General features: G+C 50.1%; 1 protein-coding gene across 2 annotated transcripts; it reads right to left on the bottom strand.

Annotated features, from left to right (window-relative positions):
* Positions 1–1528: 1528 nt before the first annotated feature.
* Positions 1529–24212, bottom strand: Foxj2 (forkhead box J2). Of its 2 annotated transcripts, XM_059258543.1 has the most exons (12): positions 23358–24212; positions 22786–22970; positions 15941–16287; positions 12270–12344; positions 10816–10884; positions 10523–10663; positions 9832–10027; positions 5499–5903; positions 4979–5080; positions 4000–4209; positions 3349–3447; positions 1529–1850 (listed from the first exon to the last, which is right to left on the bottom strand). In XM_059258543.1, exons 2-12 carry the CDS (start codon positions 22793–22795, stop codon positions 1762–1764), a joined length of 1743 nt encoding a protein of 580 aa, XP_059114526.1. In that variant the 5' UTR covers positions 22796–22970; positions 23358–24212; the 3' UTR covers positions 1529–1761. The 2 variants fall into 2 exon arrangements, with proteins under 2 accessions (XP_059114526.1, XP_059114527.1); XM_059258544.1 differs by lacking the exon at positions 22786–22970 and having other exon boundaries at positions 23358–24211.
* Positions 24213–24769: the final 557 nt, after the last annotated feature.

Genomic DNA, 24769 nt, shown 5'->3' with positions numbered 1-24769 from the left:
TGACAGGGATTTCGAGAGAAGCGCTCCCTGCGTAGTTAAACAAACGGCACATTCCCTGCCCGTGTCTACGCCAATCCCCTTCCTTCTCCCACCCTCCTATCAGCAACACTACGGGTAGAGTCTGCTATGACGGGGAAAGAGGCTTCCGCAGCATGTCGAGGACATGAAAAAACTCGGAGTGAGAATGGCTTCCTCTTGTCATTTGAGAATGCCAGAAAATGGGAGAAGAAATAAGACAGGGGCATGATGTGGACAAACAGCTACAGGAAGACAAAATTGTATTTGCTGAAGGGGAAAAGAAGATGGAAGACAATTTACATATGCAGTAATGACCACAGTTAATTCTCAGAAAGAACTTTTCCCAAAGCCCAAATGCTTTAAATTGAAAGTGTTTCCAAGAGGCTGAACCTATGATGAACAGTGGTCCTCATGCCCTCCCATACAAGCTAACCTGAGAGTATTAGCTAGGAGGAAGCAGGGATGCCCTGACATGGCAGAAAGAAGCCAGGGATGCCCTGACATGGCAGGAGGATGCCAGGGATGCCTTGACATGGCAGGAGGAAGCCAGGGATGCCCTGACATGGCAGGAGGATGCCAGGGATGCCCGGACATGGCAGGAGGAAGCCAGGGATACCCTGACATGGCAGGAGGAAGCCAGGGATGCCCTGACATGGCAGGAGGATGCCAGGGATGCCCGGACATGGCAGGAGGAAGCCAGGGATACCCTGACATGGCAGGAGGAAGCCAGGGATGCCCTGACATGGCAGGAGGAAGCCAGGGATGCCCTGACATGGCAGGAGGAAGCCAGGGAGGCCCTGACATGGCAGGAGGAAGCCAGGGATGCCTTGACATGGCAGGAGGAAGCCAGGAATGCCCTGACATGGCAGGAGGAAGCCAGGGAGGCCTTGACATGGCAGGAGGAAGCCAGGAATGCCCTGACATGGCAGGAGGAAGCCAGGGATGCCTTGACATGGCAGGAGGAAGCCAGGGATGCCCTGACATGGCAGGAGGAAGCCAGGGATGCCCGGACATGGCAGGAGGAAGCCAGGGATGCCTTGACATGGCAGGAGGAAGCCAAGGATACCCTGACAAGGCAGTGCACACCCAACCTCATGCAGATTTACACCCCGTCTCTTCTCCATGACTTTCTACTCAACTCAGCTGTCCCAGTCCACCCTTTATGGGGTATGAGGACTGCCAGAAAAAGTAAAGACTGGGTACATAAAGGAAGAGTTCAGGACACAATTAGCACCATTGAGTAAAACCTGCAAAGTCATGGCTGCTAAGCAGTGTCTTAGACCCCTCCACTCACTGAGGCCTATCCAGGCCAGCCTGAAACAGACAGGAACAGAACACAATTTAGAGCTGAAAGGTGGAAGCAGCATTGAGTTTCTCAGAGAGAAAGCTGAACTCGAATTTGAAACTTTTCTCTACAGCTACCACAGCCTCATCTTGCATCTTGAAGATTTCAAATAGGAAAGAGGAGGGCATAGCCCATGGTGAGGGGCAGTAGACTGGGCAGTATATAACCAATAATAACAATAATATAATTAGAATAATAATAAAAGAACTAGGAGGGAACCGGAGAATGAGGAAGGAAAGGGGTTATCTTCGGCAGCATCTCGCGGTGGCTTCTCTGACAGAGAGAACAGACAGAAGCTATATATCTATATACAGGTTTGGGGAGGATGGGCGGGGACCGTTCTTCCGCCACGGCGAGACTCCACCAGCAGGCCTTGGGCTGACGTCCACTCTGACTCACTAAGTGATCAAGTCCCAGTCGAAGTCGTCAGCAATCTCCTCAGTGGCACCAGGAGGTGGGACGGGCGGCCGCGGAACCATGTGGTGTGCTGTCGAGAAGAAAGACAGACCAGAAAGGAAGCTGGATGAGAAGCAAGTCCATCAGTCTAGATGGGGCGTGTTCTGCCCCAGTGACACCAGGAAGGACACAGAGGCAGCACCAGACTGATCAGCCTGGGGTTCTTTCTGTTACAGACTATTCATTCCTCGACACCTCAGGAAACACACCAAAGCACATGCCATAAACTCTAACTGACAAAATAACTTAAGGAGGTGATATCATATGAAACAGCAGCACAGAAAGTCACAGCTGCAGGGCACGGACAAAGAAACAGACGTCACCCTAAACACTGAAATACTTGGGCTGGAGAGATGCCTCGGAGGTTAAGAGCACCGGCTACTCTTCCAGAGGATCTTAGTTGAATTCCCAGCAACCACCAGAGATCTGGTGCCCTCTTCTGGAGTGCAGGCATACATGCAGGTGGAACAGTGTGTACATAAATAAATAAATAAATAAATAAATAAATAAATAAATAAATAAATAAATAATAAATAAATAAATAAATAAATAAATAAATAAATAATAAATAAATAAATTTTTTTTAAAAAACTGAACTACTTGTGATCAAATAAAATGACAACAGTGAATTTCCTGAAATACATTTAAACATGTGAAATCTGTTCATGTGTACCATTTACAGGGGTTCAGTGTCTCCCCACCATCAAAGACAGTTCAATCCCATGCTGAGGAAGCCACTCAGTGGTACAGTACTTGCCCAGCATACAAGAGTTTAACCCCAACACTGCAAAAAAACAATTGAAAAAAAAAAAAAAAAGATAGTCTGCCCCCAGATCCCTGATACTAATGGTCAGGTGACAGGAAAACAGCCATTCATTTCATTTGCCTGTCTTCCATCTTGATTCCAAAGTTGGACATAAACATCCCTCACAGTTATCTTTCACTAACATTTATAATTCTTCTTCCTTTCAGTATTGCAGTTACAAGGTAATTTTTTTAATTTTTAAAAATTATTTTACTGTATGTGTGTCTGTGTGTTTTGCCTGCATGTATGTCTGTGCATCATATTCACGCAATGCCAGAGAGGCCAGAAGAGGGTACCAGATCCCCAGGAACTGGAGTCGTCAACCATTGTAAGCCATATAAGCCATGTGGATGCTGGGAATCAAACCCAGGTCCTCTGGAATAAAAGCTAGTGCTCTTGACCACTGAGCCATCTCTCCAGTCCCAGAAGTAATTTTAAAGCAATCCCAAGTCAGAAGTAAAGCCCTTGTCTAGTATGAGTGAGGTCCTGGCTCCACTCCCAGCACTATAAAACAAAGCAAATTTAATGAAATAAAACGGCCTTTCTTAGTCTCACCGAAAGTACACCTCCCTAGAGGGTAGCACGTCTCGTCCTCCAGCCTCGGGAACCATGCCCTCACCCATTAGCAGGTGCAGACAGAAGGGCAGAGAGAGGATTCCGAAAGAAAGCAAAACACTGAGAGACGAGCGTGCTTGTCTGTCAGTGAAACCCTCCCAGCTCTTACCTGGGCGACTGTATCCTGTTGTGTCCTGGGTGGAGATTGGGTACATAGGTGCTGGGCCAGGGTAGAGATGGGAGGCTTGTGGATGCCCATAAGAGTTCACTGCCAAATCAAAACACGAGTTACTTGACTAGGGGACTACTGCAGTCAACAAGGCAGGAAGAAAGAACACGTTCCCTCTCCCATCAGTCTCTGTCTCTCTTCCTGCAAGCAGGAAGCGTTCTGCAGAAGCTACCAGTCCTCAGTTCTTAGGGTGAGAAGGGATGGAGTCTAGAACTGTGAAATATCAAATCTGAGAATAACCAAAAACATGATACACATGATCATCAATCTGTTTTCCCCTGCTTGACCGCCCGTCCCCCTCGTGTGAAGATTATTACTGGGACAATTTGGAATAAGGACTTTAATAAATTCCCTCCCTTTTTAATTAGTAATTTTGATCTCCCAAACCAAGGCATGGAAAGGAACAGGCCAGCTGCTTCTGTGGTTCTTCAGGACCTCCTGTAGGAGTTCATTGAGTCGACAGATGTCCAGTCAATAAACCAGTCCCAGCACTCAACCTGGTCACTGCCTGTATGATGCCTCCTCATTTCTCTTCTCCCTTCACCCCTCACTTCCCTCCCAGCCCACTTCTCGGGCAGCTTTGTGTGGTACCTTGGTTCATGGATGGCTCCGCTTTACCACTGGTGAGGGCACAGGAGTCAGTGATGCGGGCAGGGGCAGGTGGTCGGTGGGAGCCCCCTTGCGGGGGCATGTGACCAGTCTGGGTGAGGAAGTGGTTGAGGGAGTCACACAGGTTGGCGATGTGATGCTGGTCGAGGGTCCAGTTCTTCTGCTCGGCCTGCCGTAGACTCTCCATCAGCTCTACAATGAGAACACCAGCCAGGCCAACCCTGAGCAGCCAGCCACCAAAGCCACCACCACACCACCCTGGTGCACGGTTCCCTCTCATCTTGGACCACCAGCATTGTGCACTAACAATAATGACTTATACCTTTTTCTTTTTTGCTTATGTAAGTATATATTGAAATGTGATATGACGACAAGTATCATTAAATGTGCCAGGTTTTAATTAGTTTTTACTGCTTACTTTAACCTTATTCTGTACTCACAATTTTAGAATAAAATAGACTAGAAATAAGCCTACTCATTTCGCTCTAGCTAAGGATGCTTCTTGCAAAACTGAAACTACTTTGTTTTTTTTCTTAAAGGAGAATCCTAAAATGACCATCCAGAGGCCATGAGTTCATCTTTTTACAGTTCCGCCTTTCAACTTTCCATTCTGTTTGTTCCTTGCCAAATTCTTATTTTAATTTACATCTCCCTGATGGATAAAAGTGTTCAAAGTGACTTAATGAATTCACTATCGTCTCTGTCAGGAAGCGTAACTACAAAACTGTGGTCAGGAGTCTGAATCCCCAAGAACCTTTCCTCTTCCCCATGACAAAAGATGACTGGCATAAAGCATTGTAATATCTGAACAAGGGCAAACACTTGAGTCAAACCTGAAAATACTTATATCTTTCTTGTACAACCTGCAGAAGTGATGCAAGTCTCGGTCCCACACCCATTTGGGCATCACCTGGGTCCCAGAGCCTCCCCCTCTGCTGCAGAGTGGACCTAGAGCGCTGACCTGAGAACTGGGACTGCTCAATGCTCGACCAGTTCAGTCGGTTCACCATTTTGAAGCTTTCCTTTAAGGAGTCGATATTGGAGCACCAGTCTGGAGGAAAGGCTGTGGAGAGAAAGGCAGGCCGTGAGATAGGGTGTAAGAGCAGTCAATACAGGCCAGTTTCTCACAGCTACCCGCCCAGAGTAACAGCGGCATCACCAAGAGCTGTGGACACTCCCTCACGGGAGATTCAGGAACGGTGGAGTGACCCGTTCTTTTAGCACCAGCAGTTCATAGGCAAATATACAAAACAATGCTAATTCATCTATGAATATGAACGGGAAACAACAAAATCCCCAACCTCAATCCTCCAAAATATAGGGCTTTGTGTCGCAACTTCCATCGGCTGAGATGAAGGAAGAGGGTAAGGGACTGAACCTAAAAGACCGACTGCTAGCTTTTTCACCCATGGTTCCTCCATGCCGGCAGAACACGGTCCACTCACCCTCCCCCCAGCTGTCTCTGTCCCCTCCGTGCTCACCAAAGCCAGAGCTGTTGATGGGCGCCTGGCTCTGCGCTTGCTGCTGCTGCTGCTGCGGTGGCTGCTGGGCAGGATGGGGGTGGGCATGGTGCTGATGAGGGTGGTAGCCTCCGTGCTGCAGTGGGGGAGGATGCATGGCCATCACACCGGGGGGTCCGTAGCCTTCGGCTCCAGCCGGTTTTCCCCCTGGTGTCGTACAACCATCAGGGCTTGGGGTGTGCAGTGGAGGGGCACCCCCTACAGCGGAGGGGCCCTGAGTGGGTGCCTGGGGCTGCTGTGGCTGTGACTGCTGGGGTGGCGGCGGCTGCGGCTGCGGTTGCTGCTGCTGCTGCTGCTGAGGTGGTGGCTGCTGGTACATGTAGTAGTTGTTAGAAGGCTGCATGTCTCCCAGGAGTGAGGAAAACCCTGCAGGGGGAGGAGGAAGTAGGTAAGTGATTTGAGCTACACAGTTTCACTACATGACATCTCTCAGGATGAGAGAGCTCGAGCAGAAGAGTTGAAAGGACAAGAGCATATTCTGTGACTGCAAGGACCCTGTGTCCCTCCTTGGAGATAACAGACCGGAAAAGCAGTTAAATAAGAGGAAAGCTTTGACCCACTGGTGACCACGGAAACGTTGATAAAAAATTGTAAAAACCTCACTGGTGGCCTTTCATGCTCCTTTTAGGGGATTTAGATATAGGGCTGGAATCAGTTTCAAAGGAAGTCACATAGCAGATGAAATTTAAAAATTAAATTATAACTAAAACAAAGCTATTAAGCAAGCAGATTGCTCCTCCTGATTGTCTCTGCAGCCCTCTACTGCTCTGCCTGCTGGTCTTCACAACCAGGAAATGCAGCCTGGGTGGGAAGCAGCACACAGACTGACTGATTTCTCAAGCCAACTGGGCAAGGAAGAGCTAACTAAGAGGAGTAGCCTGCAGCCCCCAGGCCAAAGGCAGCTCAGGATGGCTAAGAATACAGCCAACACAAAGCCATAAACTCTCAACCACTAAACCATCTCTCCAATCATTAAGTTTCTTAATACATTATGAAATACTTTTCTTAAATTTTGTTTTCTGGCTGGGCGGTGGTGGCGCACACCTTTAATCCTAGCACTTGGTAGGCAGAGGCAGGTGGATCTCTGTGAGTTCGAGGCCAGCCTGGTCTACAGAGCAAGATCCAAGACAGGCACCAAAACTACACAGAGAAACCCTGTCTCAAAAACCAAAAAAGAAGAAGAAGAAGAAGAAGAAGAAGAAGAAGAAGAAGAAGAAGAAGAAGAAGAAGAAGAAGAAGGAGAAGGGAGAGAAGGGAACAGGAAAGGAGGATGGGGGGAGCAGAGAGGAAAGGGCAGAGGAGGAGAAACTCATGACAGATCAGCAGGTTCTGAAAGGGGCTCAACCAATGTTGTTTTCTCTCAGCTGGATGACAGACCTCAGACAAAAGAGGTTAGTGTGACTGAGGCCCTCGTGCCCGCCCCCCCCCCCCCCCCCCCGTCATTCTGTCTAGCCCGTGCTGCCTACAATGAACTACCAAACAGATGAGAAGGCCCGACACCTCTCTTGAACTCTCAGCCCCACCAAGACTTCTAACTTCTTTTTAAAGATATATGAACTGGGGCTGGAAAGACGGCTCGGCTGGGAGAAGTGTTTGGTGTGCAATTGTAAGAAGCAGGTGTTCGGATCCCCAACACCTATGTAAGTGCTGTGTGGGTGTACAGCCACCTGTAATCCCAGTACTAGGGGCAGAGAGGGAGGGTTCCCGAGCAAGGTGACTAGCTAGACTTACCTAATGGGCAAGCCCTAGGGTCAAGTGAGCGACCTTGCTTCAATATATAAAGTGGAAAACACCTGATACTGATCTCAGACCTACACAGGCATATACATTTACACATTCACACAGACAGACGGGCAGGCAGACACACACACACACACACACACACACACACACACACACACACACTTGAAATTCAAACGCAAACACACATATACGCAAAAACATGTGCATGAGTGTGCAATCGTGTGTGTGTGTGTGTGTGTGTGTGTGTGTGTGTATGCTTGTGTGTCAACTTTACACAAGCTAGGGTCATCTGGAAAGAAGGAACATCAATTGAGAAAATGCCTCCATCAGACTAGACATGTAAGCATGTCTATGGGTCATTTTCTTGATTAATGATTGAAGTGGGAGGGCCCTGACCACTGTGGGCAGTGCCATCCCTGGGCAAGTGGTTAAGAAAGCATGCTGAGGGCTGGAGAGACGGCTCAGAGGTTAAGAACACTGGCTGTTCTTCCAGAGGTCCTGAGTTCAATTCCCAGCAACCACATGGTGGCTCACAAACATCTATAATGAGATCTGGTGCCCTCTTCTGGTCTTTACCACAGCAACAAAAAGCAAACCAGAAGAGTGAACAGATGTACTCATCGCGGAGCACAGAGCCACGCCGTCTCTCAGGAGGCCACCCAATAGGGACTTAAAGTAGTTCTCGCTCAATAATTGTAGAAATTTGCACATGGGCACGATCTCAGGGGCTGCTGAGAAGTTCTATGTGCTGTGTAAGGCGTGGTAACAGCATGGTGGAGAACTGGAGGAGAGGTCCTCATCGCTTAGCGGTGCACATTGAAGCCGAATTTACAGGGGATGCGATGTCTAGGAAAATCTCTCAACTATTTCCACCTCCAAACAAGCTCAGTGGCAAATAAAATAAGCTTAACAAAATAAAGTTAAGTGATGGAAACCAGGCTTTGAAATATTTTACAATAAAAAATAACAACACTGGGCCATGGTGGCACATGCCTTTAATCCTAGCACTCGGGAGGCAGAGGCAGGTGGATCTCAGTGAGTTCGAGGCTAGCCTGGTCTACAAAGTGAGTTCCAGGACAGCCAGGATTGTTACACAGAGAAACCCTGTCTCGAAAAACTACACAGAGAGAGAGAGAGAAAGAGAGAGAGACAGAGAGAGACAGAGAAAGACAGAGAGAGAGACTGACTCTAATCCCAGCATTCAGGAGGCAGAGGCAGGGGATCTCCCTGAGTTCAAGGCCAGGCTGGTCTACAGAGTGAGCGGTTCAGGACAGATAACCTGCATAGTGAGACTTGTCTCAAAGGAAAAAAATCATAATAATAAAGCACTAGGAACTGGAGGCGAGGTTCAGTTGGCAGCCTCAGTCCTAGCTCAGTGCTTGCTCTGGTTGTACTGAGCCCTGGTTCCAACCATAGCACGTAAACAAGGTATAACAGAGCACACCTGTAATCCCAACACTCAGGTGGAAGAAGAAGGATCAGAAGTTCAAAGTCATCCTTGGCTACATTGTCTCAAGCTCAAGGCCAGCCTGGGGTATCTGCCATTCTGTCTCAATCTAACTTACTAACTGAAAAAGAAAAGTAAGTTATTTATAATAAACGGAAGGATTCTTGGGGAAAGAGTACTACTACTGTCCCCTAGTGGTCATACTCTGAATGACTGGCTCACAGCCATAAAATCACTACCCCAGAAGCAGAGGTGTGGCACAGTGGTAGAGCACTCATATAACACACACAAGGCCCTGGGTGGGACCCCAGCATTGGGGAAAGGCATGTGGGGGAAATCGCTGCCTTTGGATGGTCCTCCAATTCAGCTTGTAAAGATAATAACCCAGTGGCCCCTGAATCCGCTGTCTGGCACCAAACAGTTTAGTCCTGTTTCCTCTGACCAGTGACCAGTTCACATATTAAAACAAGAAACCGGGGGCTGGCAAGATGGCATATTCAGGCAAACGCTTTTGCCGCCAAACCCAACCCAAGTCTGATCCCTAGGATCTATATGGTATAAGGAGAGAACTGACTCCCACAAGTTGTCCTCTGACCACATGTGTGCTGTGGCATGTGCAGTGCACGTGCGCGCGCGCGCGCACACACACACACACACACGCTACAATGTAATTTTTTTTGTGTGTGTGTGGTTTTTCAAGACAGGATTTCTCTGTGTAGCTTTGCGCCTTTCCTGGAACTCGCTCTGTAGACCAGGCTGGCCTCGAACTCACAGAGTTCCGCCTGGCTCTGCCTCCCAAGTGCTGGGATTAAAGGCATGCGCCACCATTGCCTGGCTACAATGTAATTAAAAAAAAAAAAGACAGGAAATTGGAAGAGAAGAGAATGTTACCACTTATTTACCAATATAAAGAGCCTTTAATCCTGGCACTCAGGAGGCAGAGCCAGGCAGATCTTTGTAAGTTTGAGGCCAGCCTGGTCTGTAGCATGTTCCAGACCAGCCAGGACTGCACAGAAAGACCTTGTGTCAAAGAAAACGAGGAAAGCAGGAAAGGCGCTCTCAGGATGTCACAGGATGTCACCTGCCCGTCCTCGCTGCACTCACCGTGCTGGGAGGAGGAGGACCTCTCCAGCATGGACTTGTAGAGGTTGCGGAAGGACCAGCTTAGGTCCTGAAAGTTGATCTCTGAGTAGGAGAATTTGAAGTCGTGGTTGGTGTTGTAGAGGGGAGGGGCACCATCTGTGCTTTCTCGGCCTGGAGCGCCTGCTGCCACTGCTCCGCCATCCACAGACCCTGGGCCCTACAAAAGTAGGTAAGGACGGGTGAGGACGGTGAGCTCCGTCCCTTCTGAAGCAGCATAACCCTCCAAAGGCCACCAGGCTCTCAGGCCTGTCCCCGGCACCCTCTCCAGCTGACCCATGGCACAGCGTCACCTGCTCTTCCTGGACGGCTCACATCTTGAACTTGGCCTCCTTACTATCCCCACCCACTCCTTCTCTAGGACCCTCCCAGGGTCCTCCTGTCTTCCCGTCCCGGCTGTGGCTTTCCTGGCTCTTGCTCTTCTCACCACTTATTTTCCTGATTTCCTCAAAATTCCACCATCCCTTTGTCTCCTCCGTCAGCTCCCTCTCCTCCCTTCTGGCTGGGTTTCCCTCTTTTCCGTTTTTCTTCTTTCCCAATCTACCTGCCTAGCATATCACGGGTCCTTAACATGTAACTGTGAAGAGAGCGGTATCCGAACCTACTCAACCACGCATCGGTTGCCTGCCCTGTGCCTGTGGCCCCTGCGTCCTACCTGGCTGTAGCTGGCCATGGAGGAAGGGCTCTGTAGTGACATCTGAGGATTCCCCTCATGAGGCAGCGAGGTTTCTCCACTCCCTGGAACACCTCCCCGGGGGCTTTTGCTGGCCTCCTGTTCTGGGGAGTCTTGGGATAGCTGAGAATTATGAAAGGAGAGAAAGCTATAGCAGGGGTGAAACGCCCACCCGACGCCATGAAAAAGTCTCCCCTTTGCTGGTGTTAGCCCACATTTACCACAGACGTGACTAAAATCCAAGAAAGGGATGTCCCCAAGGGGAGAGAACTTACGTCATCATCTGGAGGGTGTCTTCTCTTCCGGGAAATGTCCGGGCAGGTGTCAATTGTCCAGTAGGAGCCCTGGAAGGAGAAGCCAACCCCACGGAGAAGAAAAGCATTACCTATAGATGTTCCCGTTGGAAACAAGTGCTCAGGAAGTTTCTTACAGCAGTCACGCTGAAAACGGGCGGGGCTGGGGATGCAACTTGTGGTAGAATGCTGGCCTAGCTCGGACAACGCCTCAGATTGGACTCCCCAGTACAGACCAGAAGAGAGGAAGAGGGAAGTGAGACCAAGCCGGAGAGAAGCCAAGGAAGGGAAGGAGGAGAAGGAAAGAAGTGGGGCTGAGCGTCCAGACAGAGTCCTCGGGAGCCGGGAACCCGTGAGGAATGATCTGTCCCCAAGGTCACTGAGCAGTCCGAACACTAGCCTCAAATGTCCCAACCGGGCAGACGAGCAAGGGCAATTATGTCAGAGAGCTGGAAATGGCTGGAAAGCCCTTTCTTCCTTAAGACCTGAGGCAAAAGTCCAGTGGGCCTTAGCATCTGTCAAATGGGGAGAATAACGTACCCCTCTCCCTTTGGAAGGTAAAACCTGAAGACTCTGCACAGAAAACCTTCCAAAAAGTTAGTGAGCAAACTGGGTATGCTGGCACACACCTGACATCCCAGCACTCAGGAGGGACTAAGGCAGGAGGATGGTGAGTTCAAGGCCAGCCTGGGCTACACAGCGAGACCTTGTCTCAAAAAAAAAAAGTGACCAAGCCAACATTTCACATGTAGGAACAAGTACCACTCAAAAGAAAGAAGCCGCCCAGCCTGGGCTACAGAGTGAGACTAGCTCAAAAAAAAAGAAAAGAGGCTGGCCACAGTGGTGCACGCCTTTGCTAGTTGTTTGTTTGTTGTTTTCTAAAACAGAGTCTCTCTACTAGGCCCTGGCTGTCCTGAAACTCTATGTAGACCAGGCTGGCCTTGTACTCAGAGACATCCACCTGTCTCTGCCTCCTGAGTGCTGAGATAACAGTGTGCAATACCATGCCCATCTCGGTATATGCCTTTAATCTCACCACTCAAATCTCTGAGTTGGGGGCTAGCCAGGTCTACATATTAAGTTCCAGGCCTACACAGTAAGACTCTGTCTCAAAAGATAGGAAGAAAGAAAGAAAATAAGGAAGAAATGAGGGAGGGAGGGAGGGAGGGAGAGGAAGGAAGGAAGAGGGAGGAGAACCTCAAAATCAACTCTATCACAAACATCCCTATTAAAAACAAAAAGATTTCATCGTCTTCCTTAGTCACCCATTCTCGTGAGGAACCAGAAGCTTGGCAACCACGTTCTTCCTTTGAGGAAAAACAGAGATGCTTTGAAAATTAACACGGTTTCCTCCTCTAGGTAATTAGAACAGCCCAGGACTCTGAGTGTCAACTCCCTCGCTCTCCTCCTCTCCTTTGATTCCCCAGCCGGCTCACCTTCCCAGGGTCATCCCGAGGTCTGGGCACCTTCCGGAAGCACTTGTTAAGAGAAAGGTTGTGTCGAATGGAATTCTGGGGAAGCAAAGAAGCAAGTTAGGTCGAGCATTGGGCAAACCACAGTATTTTCCAAAGGGCACAGAAGAGCATACAATGAAGTTCCAGGGCACATTCAGTACCTCCTCATTGTATTGCTGGAGGGAGCAACACACAGAAAGCAGAGGGTGTGAAAGGAAATCCCGAGTTAACTGGCGAGGGGCATGGCAACCAGGTGCTCCTGAGATTTTATAGTTCTTCAGCCTTCCTACCAAAGTGACAACAGGTTATAAATGCCCCAAGCCAGGAGGGTCGCTGAGGTCAAGCCTAGCCTCGTGATAGCAAGTTCCAGGACAGCCGGAGTTACATAGTAAGACCCTGCCTCAGAAAACGAACAACAAAAATAGCCAGACATGGTGGCCCACACCTGTAAGCCCTGCACTCAGGAGACACAGGCAGGAGAGTGGCCACAAGTTGGAAGCCCCCTGGTCTAGAGTCACATGAGTTCTAGGGCAACCAGGCCTGCATGAAAAGACCACCTCTCAAAAAATAAGCCAGGCATAGGTGCATGCCTTTAATAAGCCCAGCTCTCAGGAGGAAGAGACCAGTGAATCTCTATGAGTTTGCTCGTACTCTGGTTTACATAGTGAGTTCCAGGACAACCAGAGCTGTAGGGTGAGACCATGGGAGAAGGGGTGCTGGCGAGCTGATGGTTCACCCTGGGAGACCTGATCCCTGAAACCCACATTCAGATGGAAGGGAGAGAATCAATTCTACAAAGTTATCCTCTGACTTCCACATGCACATCATGGCACACGCATGTACACACATGCACGCACATGCATACACGCACACACCATGTAAACATACACACAATAATAATAATAAGTTATAAGTAGGAGCTGGGGAGATGGTTCAGTGGATAAAGAGTGTAACACCCAAGCAAGAGACCTAAGTAACCTAAGTTCAAATCTCTGAAATTCACATTAACTAGGTATAGCCAAGCACACCTGCAATCTCAGAGGTTTTAGGATTAGATGTGAAGTGGAGACATAAGAATCCCTCAAAGAAACCAGGCGGGAGGCAGGGGGTAGTGTGGCTCACACATTTAATCCCAGGACTGGGAGGCAGAGGCAGGCAGATCTCTGAGTTCAAGGCCAGCCTAGTCTACAGAGTGAGTTCAAGGACAGCCAGGGCTACACAGAGAAACCCTGTCTTGAGAAAAAAAAGAAAGAAAGAAAGAAAAAACAAACAACAACAATAAAAAAGGCCAAAAAAAGAACACCTGGAAGATCACACTAGCAGCGGGAAGAGGAGAATCATACCCAGGCTGGCCTCTAACCTCCATTGCCACGCATAGTACGCATGTACTCACACTCTGCACACACATCATAAACACACACACACACCAACAAATAAGCACCTCAAATTCATATCTACCTCACTTCTCAATTCCCTCTGAAAAGCAAAAGAGCAGTATTTTTATATTGCTTATATATATGATGACAAGACCAAAATCATTCAGTGGGGAGATGGCCCCCTGAGAAAAACTCACAAGTGTGAGGACTGATTTGAATGCCCAGGACCCACATAAAGCCGGGAGCAGAGGGTGCTCTGTAATACCACAGCTACATACGGAACACTGTGTTGTCCTACAGCAAATGGGAGGCAGAGACAGTGCTCACAGTTCACAGGCCATCCCGCCTGATACACATCACACAGTGTTAACAACCAAAAGACCCTGCCTCCAACAAGACAGAAGGCAAGGACCAGCACCCAAGGTTATCTGCTGACCTCCACATGTGCTGTGGCACCCAACACTATGGCCCTCTTGTACCCTTACTAACACACAAAAACATGTACACACACACACACACACACACACACACACACACACACACACAAAGACTTTAAAAAACAACAGCACAGATCAGCTCCGTTTTCTCAGTAACACACAGAATGACCATATCTGGAGAAAAGGAAAGGCCGGAGTACGCACGGTGGATACGTTGAAAGCTGTAGCCTAGCGGGGACACATTTACCAGGGGAAGATCGAATGCTTCCAACAGCCTCAATTCATCATCCGGTTTGTAAGTCGGCTGGTGATTTATAGAGTGAGAAAACCACATTTAATTCCCGCTCCTACTCAACAGCTGGCAAATGAGCTGCTGCTCCAAATGATTACAAGGAAGCCTGGCTTGGTGGCGCATGCCTGTCACCCAATATTGGGAGGTCAAGACTGGAGAATCAGGAGTTCAAGGTCAGCTGCAGCTACATCGTGAGTTCCAGGCCAGGCCAGCCTGAGCCACAGTCACAAAATAAATAAATCTTTGGGGGCTTTTCTTGTCGTTGTTTGGGTTCTTCTTCCTCCTCCTCCTCCTTCTCTTTTTCCTCCATCTTTTTCTTCTTTATGGGTTGGGGGTGGGTCTCACTATGTAGCCCTGGCTGGACTGGAACTTGCCATGTAGACCAGACTGGTCTTGAACTCAGAGATCTACCCACCTATGCTTCCAAAGTGCTGGGATTAAAGATATATGTGACTAGGGCTGGAGAGATGGCTCAGAAGTTAAGAGCACTGGCTGCTCTTCCAGAGGACCTGGGTTCAATTCCCAAAACCCACATGGTGGCTCACAACCATCTGTAATGGGATCTGGTGCCCTCTTCTGGCCTGCAGGCATATATGCAGACAGAATACTGCATACATAATAAATAAATCTTTTTTAAAAAAGTATATGTGACTAAACCTGGCTAAAATACATATAGTTTAATATCAATCTTCTTTCCATTATTTCTGTCTAACAACCTCGCTGCCTGCTTAGTGAACCTGCTATTGGTAAAAGACCTGGTATTCTTTTTCTTTTTTCTTTTTTTAAGATTTATTTATTATATATACAGCATGTATGACTGCAGGCCAGAAAAGGGCACCAGATCTCATTACAGATGGTTGTGAGCCACCATGTGGGTGCTGGGAATTGAACTCAGGACCTCTGGAAGTGCAGTCAGTGCTCTTAACCTCTGAGCCATCTCTCCAGCCCTCTTTTTCTTTTTTTTTTTTTTTTTTTTTTCCGAGACAGGGTTTCTCTGTGTAGCTTTGCGCCTTTCCTGGAACTCGCTTTGGAGACCAGGCTGGCCTCGAACTCACAGAGATCTGCCTGTCTCTGCCTCCCGAGTGCTGGGATTAAAGGCGTGCGCCACCACCGCCCGGCTCTCTTTTTCTTAATATATACAATATTTCAAAAGATGATGACAAGGAAGCTACAGAAATTTGACGAGTTTCCTACACAAGGAGGAGTCATGCCTTGCCTTGCTCAATGACTTGAACATTGCAGGGTGACAAGAAATCAAAGACTGCCCTTTGGGGGAACCAGACAGTAAGAGGGTGTGGTCACCAACAGCACCTGCGATCCCATAACTACACTTAATGGCTGATGTCACCAGTGTTCCCACGATAAAGCTTGTGAAGAAGTTGATTAATGCTAAAGTAAATCAAAGCAGAGGTAGAAGAGAGGAGACCTTGAGTTTATGCATCCCTGAGACAGGTCGGAACGAGCCAGACCAGGTCACAGGAAGACACAAAAGTAGAGAAGAAGGCTATGAGCGGCTAAGTGCAAACCGGGCCACAGAAACAGTCCCACCTTCCAGCCAATGCCAGCGTTCTTGTAGTAGGGGAAGTTGTCGCAGATCCAGCGGTAGATCTCACTGAGGGTCATCTTCTTGGCTGGAGAGGAGTTGATGGCGTAGGTGATGAGGGTGGCGTAGCTGTACCTCGGCTTGCCGTCTTGGTGGACGGCTGCCTCATCTTTGCTGAGGGTGGCGTTAGGATCCGTGGGAGAGCCTGGGGAGCACTTTCGGCTGCCCCCTGGAGGCCCAGCCTGAGAAGCGCTCCCAAGCTTCTCAATACTAGCTCGGAGAGTCAGCTGGGGCAGCCAGTCTATGGAGGTGAGGCTGCTCTCTAGGTCGGAGGCCATTGTGCTTCTGGGTTCTGCAGGGAAGAGGACAAGTGGGGAGGAAGGCAGATGAATTTCCCGATTACTGGGGCAAGAACTACTCCATGTCCAATCTATATGGCAAGCAGTTTCTTCCCACTTTAATTCCCATTGGAGAACCCGCTCCTGAGATGACCCATGATCCCAAGTGCAAGTACCACCCACCAGATGACAGAGAGTGCTTCGGACCCCACATCTTATTGGAGAATGTGACCACAAGGCCTCTCCCTTCACGCAGGATCAGATCAACACCCCACAAAAACTGAACTATTCCCTCAATTCTCCTTACAGCCCCACAACACAGTATTTTTAAACTCTATATAAGAATAAGTTAGAAGAAAAAAAATCCACCCCATTTAGACAGCAGGTAAAATTAGCTGAAGTCCATTCTCCAATTACATGACACTTGTATGTTTATATATAGCGCCCACAAGTACACAGCAATTGCACATATAAGACAGTCTGAGCAAACACAAGCATGCACCAGCGAAGCACACATCATCACTCCCAAAGATGCTTCATACGAAACAGGAGCACTCAGCCTTTTGCCACACACAGTCCAACATAAGGTATATTAGACATATCCTAAGGGCAGGTTCTAACAACTGAGCGGGGGCTGGGAGCACAGGTCTGTAACCTCAACTGCTCAGAGGCTGAGGCAACAGGATCACAAGTTCAAGGCTTGCCTGGGCTACACAGTGAGTTCACAGGCAGCCTAGGCAATTTAGTGAGACCCTATCTCAAAATAAAAAGTACAAAAGACAGGGGCAAGAGATGGCTTAGTTTAGAGCACTTGTTGCTCTTGCAGAGGATTTGAGTTCCGTTCCCAACACTCACAACCATCTATAAACTCCAGTTCCAGAGAATCCAACACCCTCTTCTAGCCTCCCAGAGCATGAGGCACACACACATGATACACATACATACATAAAAAATAACTTAAAAAACAAAAGGGGGCTGAAGGTGTAGCTGGAGACCCTGGGTTCGGTCCCCAGCACCACAATAAATAAATACATAAATAAATAACCAAATGATGACACCCGGCAACAGCAAAATACAAGATTGACACATGGGCAGTGAGTAGCGCGCACACAGAGGTCACAACATGTACATGGCATACATTACCAAACAAAGTCACACAGAAGAAACAGATCCTGAGCACACAGCTACCCTCACACCTTTAAAGCTCCCCCTAGCAGGCTCCCGCCCACAGACACCAGCACCAGGAAGAAGTCATCAGCAAGGACCTCCCACCTCCCAGGCCTGCTAGGCTTCACCAAGCCAGGGAGACACCCAGCTGTGTGCACACCGGTAACAATCAGATAGCCTGGCTAAAAATAGCCTCCGTGGGGCTAAGAGCTGGCTCCCCTTCCCCGCCCTTCCCTCCCTCCTTCCTTCCCAGCCAGGCACGCAGACGGGCTGCACCTCCATGCAAACTCCTGGAGCTACGATTCCGCCCACGCCTGATGTTTGCCGGTCCTGCCGCCAACCAAACCGCCTAGGCTCTCACCACCAGGGAGGTGTAGCTAGTGGCATGTTGGTGGAGGAAGGTGAAGAATGGGGGAAGCTGTATTGCAGGGTCCACAAAGGCTGACAGGAACCTCTACGTGGCCGTGCGGCACTTCCTTGGTGCTGAAGCCAGCGAGTCCCCAAGCACTGGCTGTCGCTCTAACAGGTTTGTGCCTGCACAGATGCCAGATGCCAGCTAGCATGTCTTGCCCAGTCGCAGCAGGACAGCGCTCTGCACCAGCCAAGGCTACCCCTCAGAACTTAGAACGCTGGTGAGATCCCTGTTCTGCGGGTGATGTCTCTCTCAATCCATAGCCAAAAGGTGCACAACCAGATGAGTCACGGCTGAGGATGCACAGACTCACTCTTGGCAGGCCCAAACTCTGTCTCAAGCAGGACCCCCCTCTCTTAACCCCAGCACACCACGTACCTTTCTGGCCCTGTTTCATCCTAAGCTGAGGTTTCGCCATAGACACTTGCCCTTTCCCCTACAGGTCAGAATTCTCATTCACTCCCCTCCTGACCAGGTCCCACCCTTGAAATCAACCTGTGCTCACATGTACCTGGCCCAGAGCTCCCAACCAGCAACACGCCTAGTCCACAAAGCTGAAGGAAACATCTTCTGTGCCTCAAGGGTCTAGGCAGCAAGAGACCTAACTGCACCCCAAGAGTTGTTGGAGCAGAGAAAAACAATGGGGCTGTGTTGGTAACCTGTACAAGAAAGCTTTCCCATTCAGCCTTAGCTTTCTCCTCACCAGCACCAACCTTCTCACCCTAATACCGCCATCTTGCCCCAAACCCTGGAAACTTGCAAAACAATAGAGACATGTCATCACTCCGGGAAGCCACACACCTTCTAACCTTTTGCTGTGTCAAAACATCCCAGCCTCTGGACTACAGCAGGGAGCTTGGGCAGTGTCTGTCCCTTAGCTGGGTTCTCTAACATCAACGGTGACATGCCAATTAGCAAATTCTCAAGGACCAAGTTCATCCCTAGAAAGATAGTACCCTGCTCCCTAGTCAATCAGCCACTGGCCTCCTCGACCCAGGGCGCGGGCGTGGTGCGTGCGCGCGCGTGCGTGCGTGCGTGCGTGCGTGCGTGCGTGCGTGTGTGTGTGTGTGTGTGTGTGTGTGTGTGTGTGTGTGTGTGTTGAGTCTGCTGTCCACACTGGTCTCAAACTCCTGGACTCAAGCACTCCTCCTGCGTTACCTTCCCTGGGTCTACAGGGCATCAGTCCAGTCTAGCCCCTATTATCTCCTGCTAAAGAACCCTGGAAAATCTCATCCTTAGGGCCAGAAAATTTCAGTTATTTCCTCTGAAATGCTCTCAACCCCCACCTGGAGCACGAGGGTGGATTTGAAGTATGTAGAGGCCTTACATTTGACACATGCCAAGCACCAGGGATTCCTGAAAGGGAGACACTACCCGCCTCTTCTAGCTCTTTCTAGCTGTCCTGCGCCCTTCCCTCCCTCACCCCACACAGCAGGACCCTGAGGTTAGATGCCTTTCTCCACTACCCTCCCAGGCAGCCCTCTCTCCAAATGCAAACCTCAGCTCCGGGTACATTCCAGCATAGCTCCACAAAGCTCACAGGGCCTGGTCCTCCTGGTCTCCCAGCACTCTGCTAGCCTGGCCCACTTCCTTACCCCCTCACTTCCCCATTCATAAAGGGTAGTGAAGATTGACTGAGCTTCCTCCATCCTATTCCCAACCCCAACACTGACTCACTAAGTGCCCCCAGCCATCCCTCGCGCCCTGATGAAGTCTTGATGCCTCAGTTTCCCCCTCCAGTAAAAGAAATGAAGTCATAGCCCCTACCGAGGCTTCATCCCTGGAGGGACAGGAACGAAGCTAATGAGCTCGTAGCTGCCACACATTCCACACTCCCCAAAATAATGGCACGAGGCTAATGTCCAGGCTATTATTAGAAAGGCTAACAAGAGGTGGTTCCATTTCTCAGGCCAGCCAACCTAGTTACCCAGACCTCTCTCCAGGTGGGCCTCGTGCCACTGGGCTCAGGCAGAACCTGAGTCAGGCCACATTCTTCTCCTCGGCATGCTGGAAGACTCAAAGGAAATACACACAGAATCTGGGAAAGGCGGCCAAAGGGCAGGCTCCATCACATCCACGGGACAGCTAACGAAGACTACAGAGCTGGGAAAAGGCCGAGCACTAAACAAAGGCAAACAGGAAGGCTTCTTGGGGAATGAACGGCCGGCCGGAGGTATGGGACCCGTAAGAGCCACAAGAACCTGCGCGGTTTACTGCCCACTTTACCCAAACAGCTAGTAACTGTTCTCCACGTGGTACCCAAGTCAGGGACCCAGGAGGGATAACTTCCTGGGCTGTACATAATGCCAAAGCAGTGATAGAGTGTATCCTGGATCAGCCACGCTGCCTGGGTTTCAAACCCAGCTCTGATGGACAAGTCGTTTAACGTCTCTGTATCTTAATTTCTAGCTCTGTAAAGTAAAATTAAAAATTCTAAAAAGTTAGATACAGTGACTCAAGCTTGTACTCCTAGCACTCTGGGAGGATGAAGCAGGAGGATTGCCATGAGTTTGAGCCACCCTGAGCTGCATAGTAAGCTCAAGGTCAGCCACGGCTACATAGAGACACTGTCTCTCTCTCTCTCTCTCTCTCTCTCTCTCTCTCTCTCACACACACACACACACACACACACACAAATCTAAAACTTTTTTTAATTTTTTGTTGTTGTTGTTGTTGTTTTGTTTCTCAAGATGGGGTTTCTCTGGGTAACCCTGGCTATACTGACTACACAGATGTCCTGGAACTAACTCTGTTGTCCAGGCTGTACTCAAACTCAGAAATCCGCCTGCCTCTGCTCCAGCGCTGGGATTAAAGGTGTGTCCCACCACCACCGAGCTTAAAATTCTTTTAAATAAAAATTAACTGTTCCTAAAGAGTTGTTGTGAAGATTATCTAATATTTCTTAATATGCTTAAAGCACTTAGTAAGTGAACCTTTATTTTTGAATAAAGAAAAAAAAAGAGTATCAGTAGGCTTGTATGTATGGTTCTTCAGTGTGTTTAACATGCACATGCAGCCCAAATTTCAGCACCAAGCACCGAAGTGTTTTTCTGTTTTGTTTTGGTCTTGGTGGTGCACGCCGTTAATCCCAGCACTCGGGAGGCAGAGCCAGGTGGATCTTTGTGAGTTCGAGGCCAGCCTGGTCTACAGAGCGAGATCCAGGAAAGGCACAAAGCTACACAGAGAAACCCTGTCTCGAAAAAAAAAAAAAAAAAAAAAAAAAAAAAAAAAAAAAAAAAAAAAAAAAAAAAAAAAAAAGAACACTGGCTGTTTTTCCAGAGGACCTGAATTTAATTCCCAGCACCCACATGGTGGCTCACATCAATCTGTAACTGTAGTCCCCATGGGATGATTCCCTCCTCTGGTGTGCATACTTGCAGAGAAAATTATATATATATATATATATATATATATATATATATATATATTGCATTATATATATATTGCATAATGTCATTTTAAAAAATAAAAGAAAATGTCAAAAATTATAGCAGATCGTGGAGGCAGCATTAGAAATATCAAAGGTGCAGGGTATCAAATCTCAAAGTCTGTCAGGACATCTGAATTTCAAACGTTTCCTTCGAGTTCATATCAACCCAGTACTGATTAATATAAGATCGGGAAACCTCCAAGGATGAAGGGATGGGGGAAATATCATCCCCTGTCTTTCAAGGGGATTTAGATGCAGTCATAAGATACAGTGTGGAAAACAGAACACTCCAAAACACAGTTAATCCGACCAGCCCCACAATGACTCCTGTCCCAGCAGAGCCAGTTGAATGAGTGGGACCGCCTGGGGCAGCTACAGGACAGTGCACACTGAGCCATTCAGAAGTGGCACTCTAGCATCTGGCAAAGAGCCGTGTAAGAAACAGGCCACTGCTACACCAGAGACATCTGTTTTCAAAAGTGGGAGAGGCAGTTCTAGACATGGAAGTAGAGGATCCCCATCTTTTTTAAGACTGGAGGTAACCATGATGAAGCTCTCCTACCTGTCCCGGAAGAAACAGGCCCAAACAGAGAAAGGGCTGCCCTCCTGCCTGGGATGATTGCCAAGGGGAGACCACGAGAATTCCCACTGGTGGGGGAGGGGGATGGCTAGCTTTCCTCCCACTGGTCATCTGCACCCTCACCTCTCCTAGGTCCTGGCAGAGGGTCACCTGCTTCTACATGCCTGCCAGAAATGATTCTAAGGAATCAGAGAGCAGTCTGAAAACCCCAGTGTACCCTTCTCCATGTACATACTCAAAACACAGACACTAAGCCACATTCATTTCCACTGAGAAACGTGTACTTCATTCTGCGGCACAGCCATTGAACCCGTGGACCACAGCCCTGTTTCACACACCAGCACTACAGAAACCTTCAGGATCAAGTGGACGGGCAGAGACTTGAGCAATCTGTCCATGGCCCACCTAGGGAGGCAGACAGTGGAACCCAAGGGGAGAAAACTGCATACAGAAGATGAGGCATGGTCCAACGACCAGACTGGAGAGCAGGCCCTGCAGGTAGTGACCTCGGGTGAAAACTCACAGCTCCACTACAGACACAGCCCTGGCTCAACCAGGAAAATTCCTTGGTGCCTTTTCTCCTGCTTTTTCTAAAGAGTCTGGATTTTGATGACTCCTTAAGGTAGGATGAAAATTTCCACCACAAGGTTCCTGGGACCCAGAACTAAACAAGAGGACAGGAAGAGAGACGAGGAGACCAGTAGATGATTTCCTGGAAGCAAACTCTGAAAAACTCCACGAGGTCGAACCTCCCTGGTGGTCAACTCATGCAGACGAGGTGTGGAGGAGACTGGGAAACACTGTCTGCCTCCTAGCCATTCTTATTTTTCCTGGCAGGACACTTGTAGGGGACCAAGGCAGAACCAGTGTTTAGGAAGACTTCAGCCCACCGGTGTGCACTACCCTAGACAGTTTTTTCTCACCTCGGGACATGTGGATTCACATTTCCCCTTGGATGGCAGATATCCAGCCTGAAGCAGGGATGTCAGAAGGGCCTCCTGGTAGCCAAGATAGAGAGAGTGGGTGGGGACAGACTGACAGGCAAACTGTCAGTGTAGCAGACTGGAAGGAAGACCTCTGCTGGCCATTAAGCTGACGAAGGCATGCCCTAGACAAGACACAAGATGCCCCCATGACTTTACAGTAGGTCCACTCACCAGAGGACAAGACCGGAAGACGGAGAGCGCAGTGGGATTCTGGCTGTGCCGTGTCCTGCATTACTAACAGTAACCATGGCGTCCTGAAAACGCACCTGTTGTCTGTTCTCAGTACAGGAACTGCAAATGACCCATCCCTTTGGTCTCCAAAATCTAAAAAGCCCGTTTCTCAGAGTCTCTGCAACAACATGTGGGTTTCAGTGCAGAAGCTCCATCAGAAGACATTTCCCAGGGGACTCTGCCTTCCACAGGAATGAACCCCAAGATCCACCATGTCAGCTCCCCATACCTACTGGTGCGTAAAGACCACAGAGAGAAAGATGTGAGAAAGCACTAACCTGCCTCCACGCTTCCCCCGGCCGCCACCGGAGAAAACCACCTGGTACAGAAGTTTGAGGTTGCAGGGATTCCCCTCTTCACAGGTGGGTGACGGGTCTCATCCTCTGTGACTCTTCCAGCGCCTGGCAGAGCCTCCCAAGCTGGAGCGGGGCACTGAGTCCCCCGAGGAAGAGGAGCCGAAGGAGGAGGAGGGGGAGAGGGAGGACCTACCTGGGGAAGGTGGCACACCCCCCACACCCTGCCTGCTACCCTAGGGAGGAGGGGAGGAGCCTCTCCCAACCAGGAGTTGTCTCCTCCCCTTTGGGGGAATCCCCCTCCCCCCCAAACTGGATCTTTCAGGGGCTGAGGGCTCTTTCTGTCTGCTAGAGATCTGAGCTGAGGGGCTCTGCCCGGGTCCACTGTCTAGGTGCACGGAAGTTGAGGGGCGAGAGGTCTTCCACTCTCCAGCAAACTGGAACGGATTGCTGGCGGTTCCCTGGAGGGTCCTGGCTTGTGCGTGTCAGGACGCCTCTCCGCGGTGAGTACGGGGTGGGATGCGGGGTGCTGACTCCACGGGCACGGCTCCCTTTCTCACTGCCTCCAAAGTCCCGAACTGTCTGGAGTGCGTTGAGGAGTGGGGGCGATCTCCCTCCGGGTCCTTCAGGTCCCACTGCCCTTCCCGACTTCTGGGGGTCTCCTCCAGAGCCAGCGTGGGAGGGACAGCGCGTGCCCTGCGGCGATCTCTTCTGGCTGTCCCGGGAGTGCGGAGGGTCCTCCTTCTCACGGGAGCAGGAGCAGGTCCCGGCGCCCGGTGCCCCGAGGGTGGGGTCCAAGCACTCCGGCTCGCGCCCGGCCGGCCTGGGCAGCAGAGTCCCGGAGGCCGCGGTCCCGGCTCCCGTCACCCGCTGCCGGGCGGCAGCGCCTCCCCAGTCGCGTCCCCGGTCCGCCGCGCTCCCCCGCGCGTGGGGCTCCCCGCGCTGCTACCACCGGGGCTCCGGCCGGTCGGGGTTCCCGGGAGCCGGCAGGCGGACGGAGCGCGTCGGGGCTCGGCTCGGGCTCGGCTCGGCTCCGCTGCAGGCCCCGGCTCCTCCCCGGCCTCGGCGCCGCGCTCCGCGCCCCTCCCCCTCCCGCCACCGCGGCCACCGCCTCCCGGCGCGGGTTAAGGAGGATCGCGGGTCCCCGCAGCCCGCGGGTCGCCGGCCCTCCGCACCCGGGCACGAGCGGTGCCAGCGTCCGCGCTAAGCGCCACGCAGACCTCTCATTGTGCTGTGGTCTCCTCCTAGACGAGCATTCCCGGTTTTCTGAGACACGTATTTGATGGCTTCTGTCTTTCTCTTCCAGACCGCTTATAAAGGGTTATGGAGCCTGGCGTGAAGTTAAAGTTTACTCTTATCCTGGAGGTCAGTGACTGCTCCTTGGATCAGTGGACGTA

This window comes from Peromyscus eremicus, chromosome 3, assembly GCF_949786415.1.
Source record: "Peromyscus eremicus chromosome 3, PerEre_H2_v1, whole genome shotgun sequence".
NCBI classification, from domain to species: Eukaryota; Metazoa; Chordata; class Mammalia; order Rodentia; family Cricetidae; genus Peromyscus; species Peromyscus eremicus.
The sequence above is the reverse complement of the archived record's forward strand: the minus strand, read 5'-3'. Positions and strand labels throughout refer to the sequence as shown.

Coding starts and splice junctions, on each gene's coding strand:
- Foxj2 (XM_059258543.1), bottom strand. Junction 10,664..10,815: donor GACACCCTCCAGATGATGAC/GTAAGTTCTCTC, acceptor CATAATTCTCAG/CTATCCCAAGACTCCCCAGA. Junction 5,081..5,498: donor CATCAACAGCTCTGGCTTTG/GTGAGCACGGAG, acceptor TTCTCTCCACAG/CCTTTCCTCCAGACTGGTGC.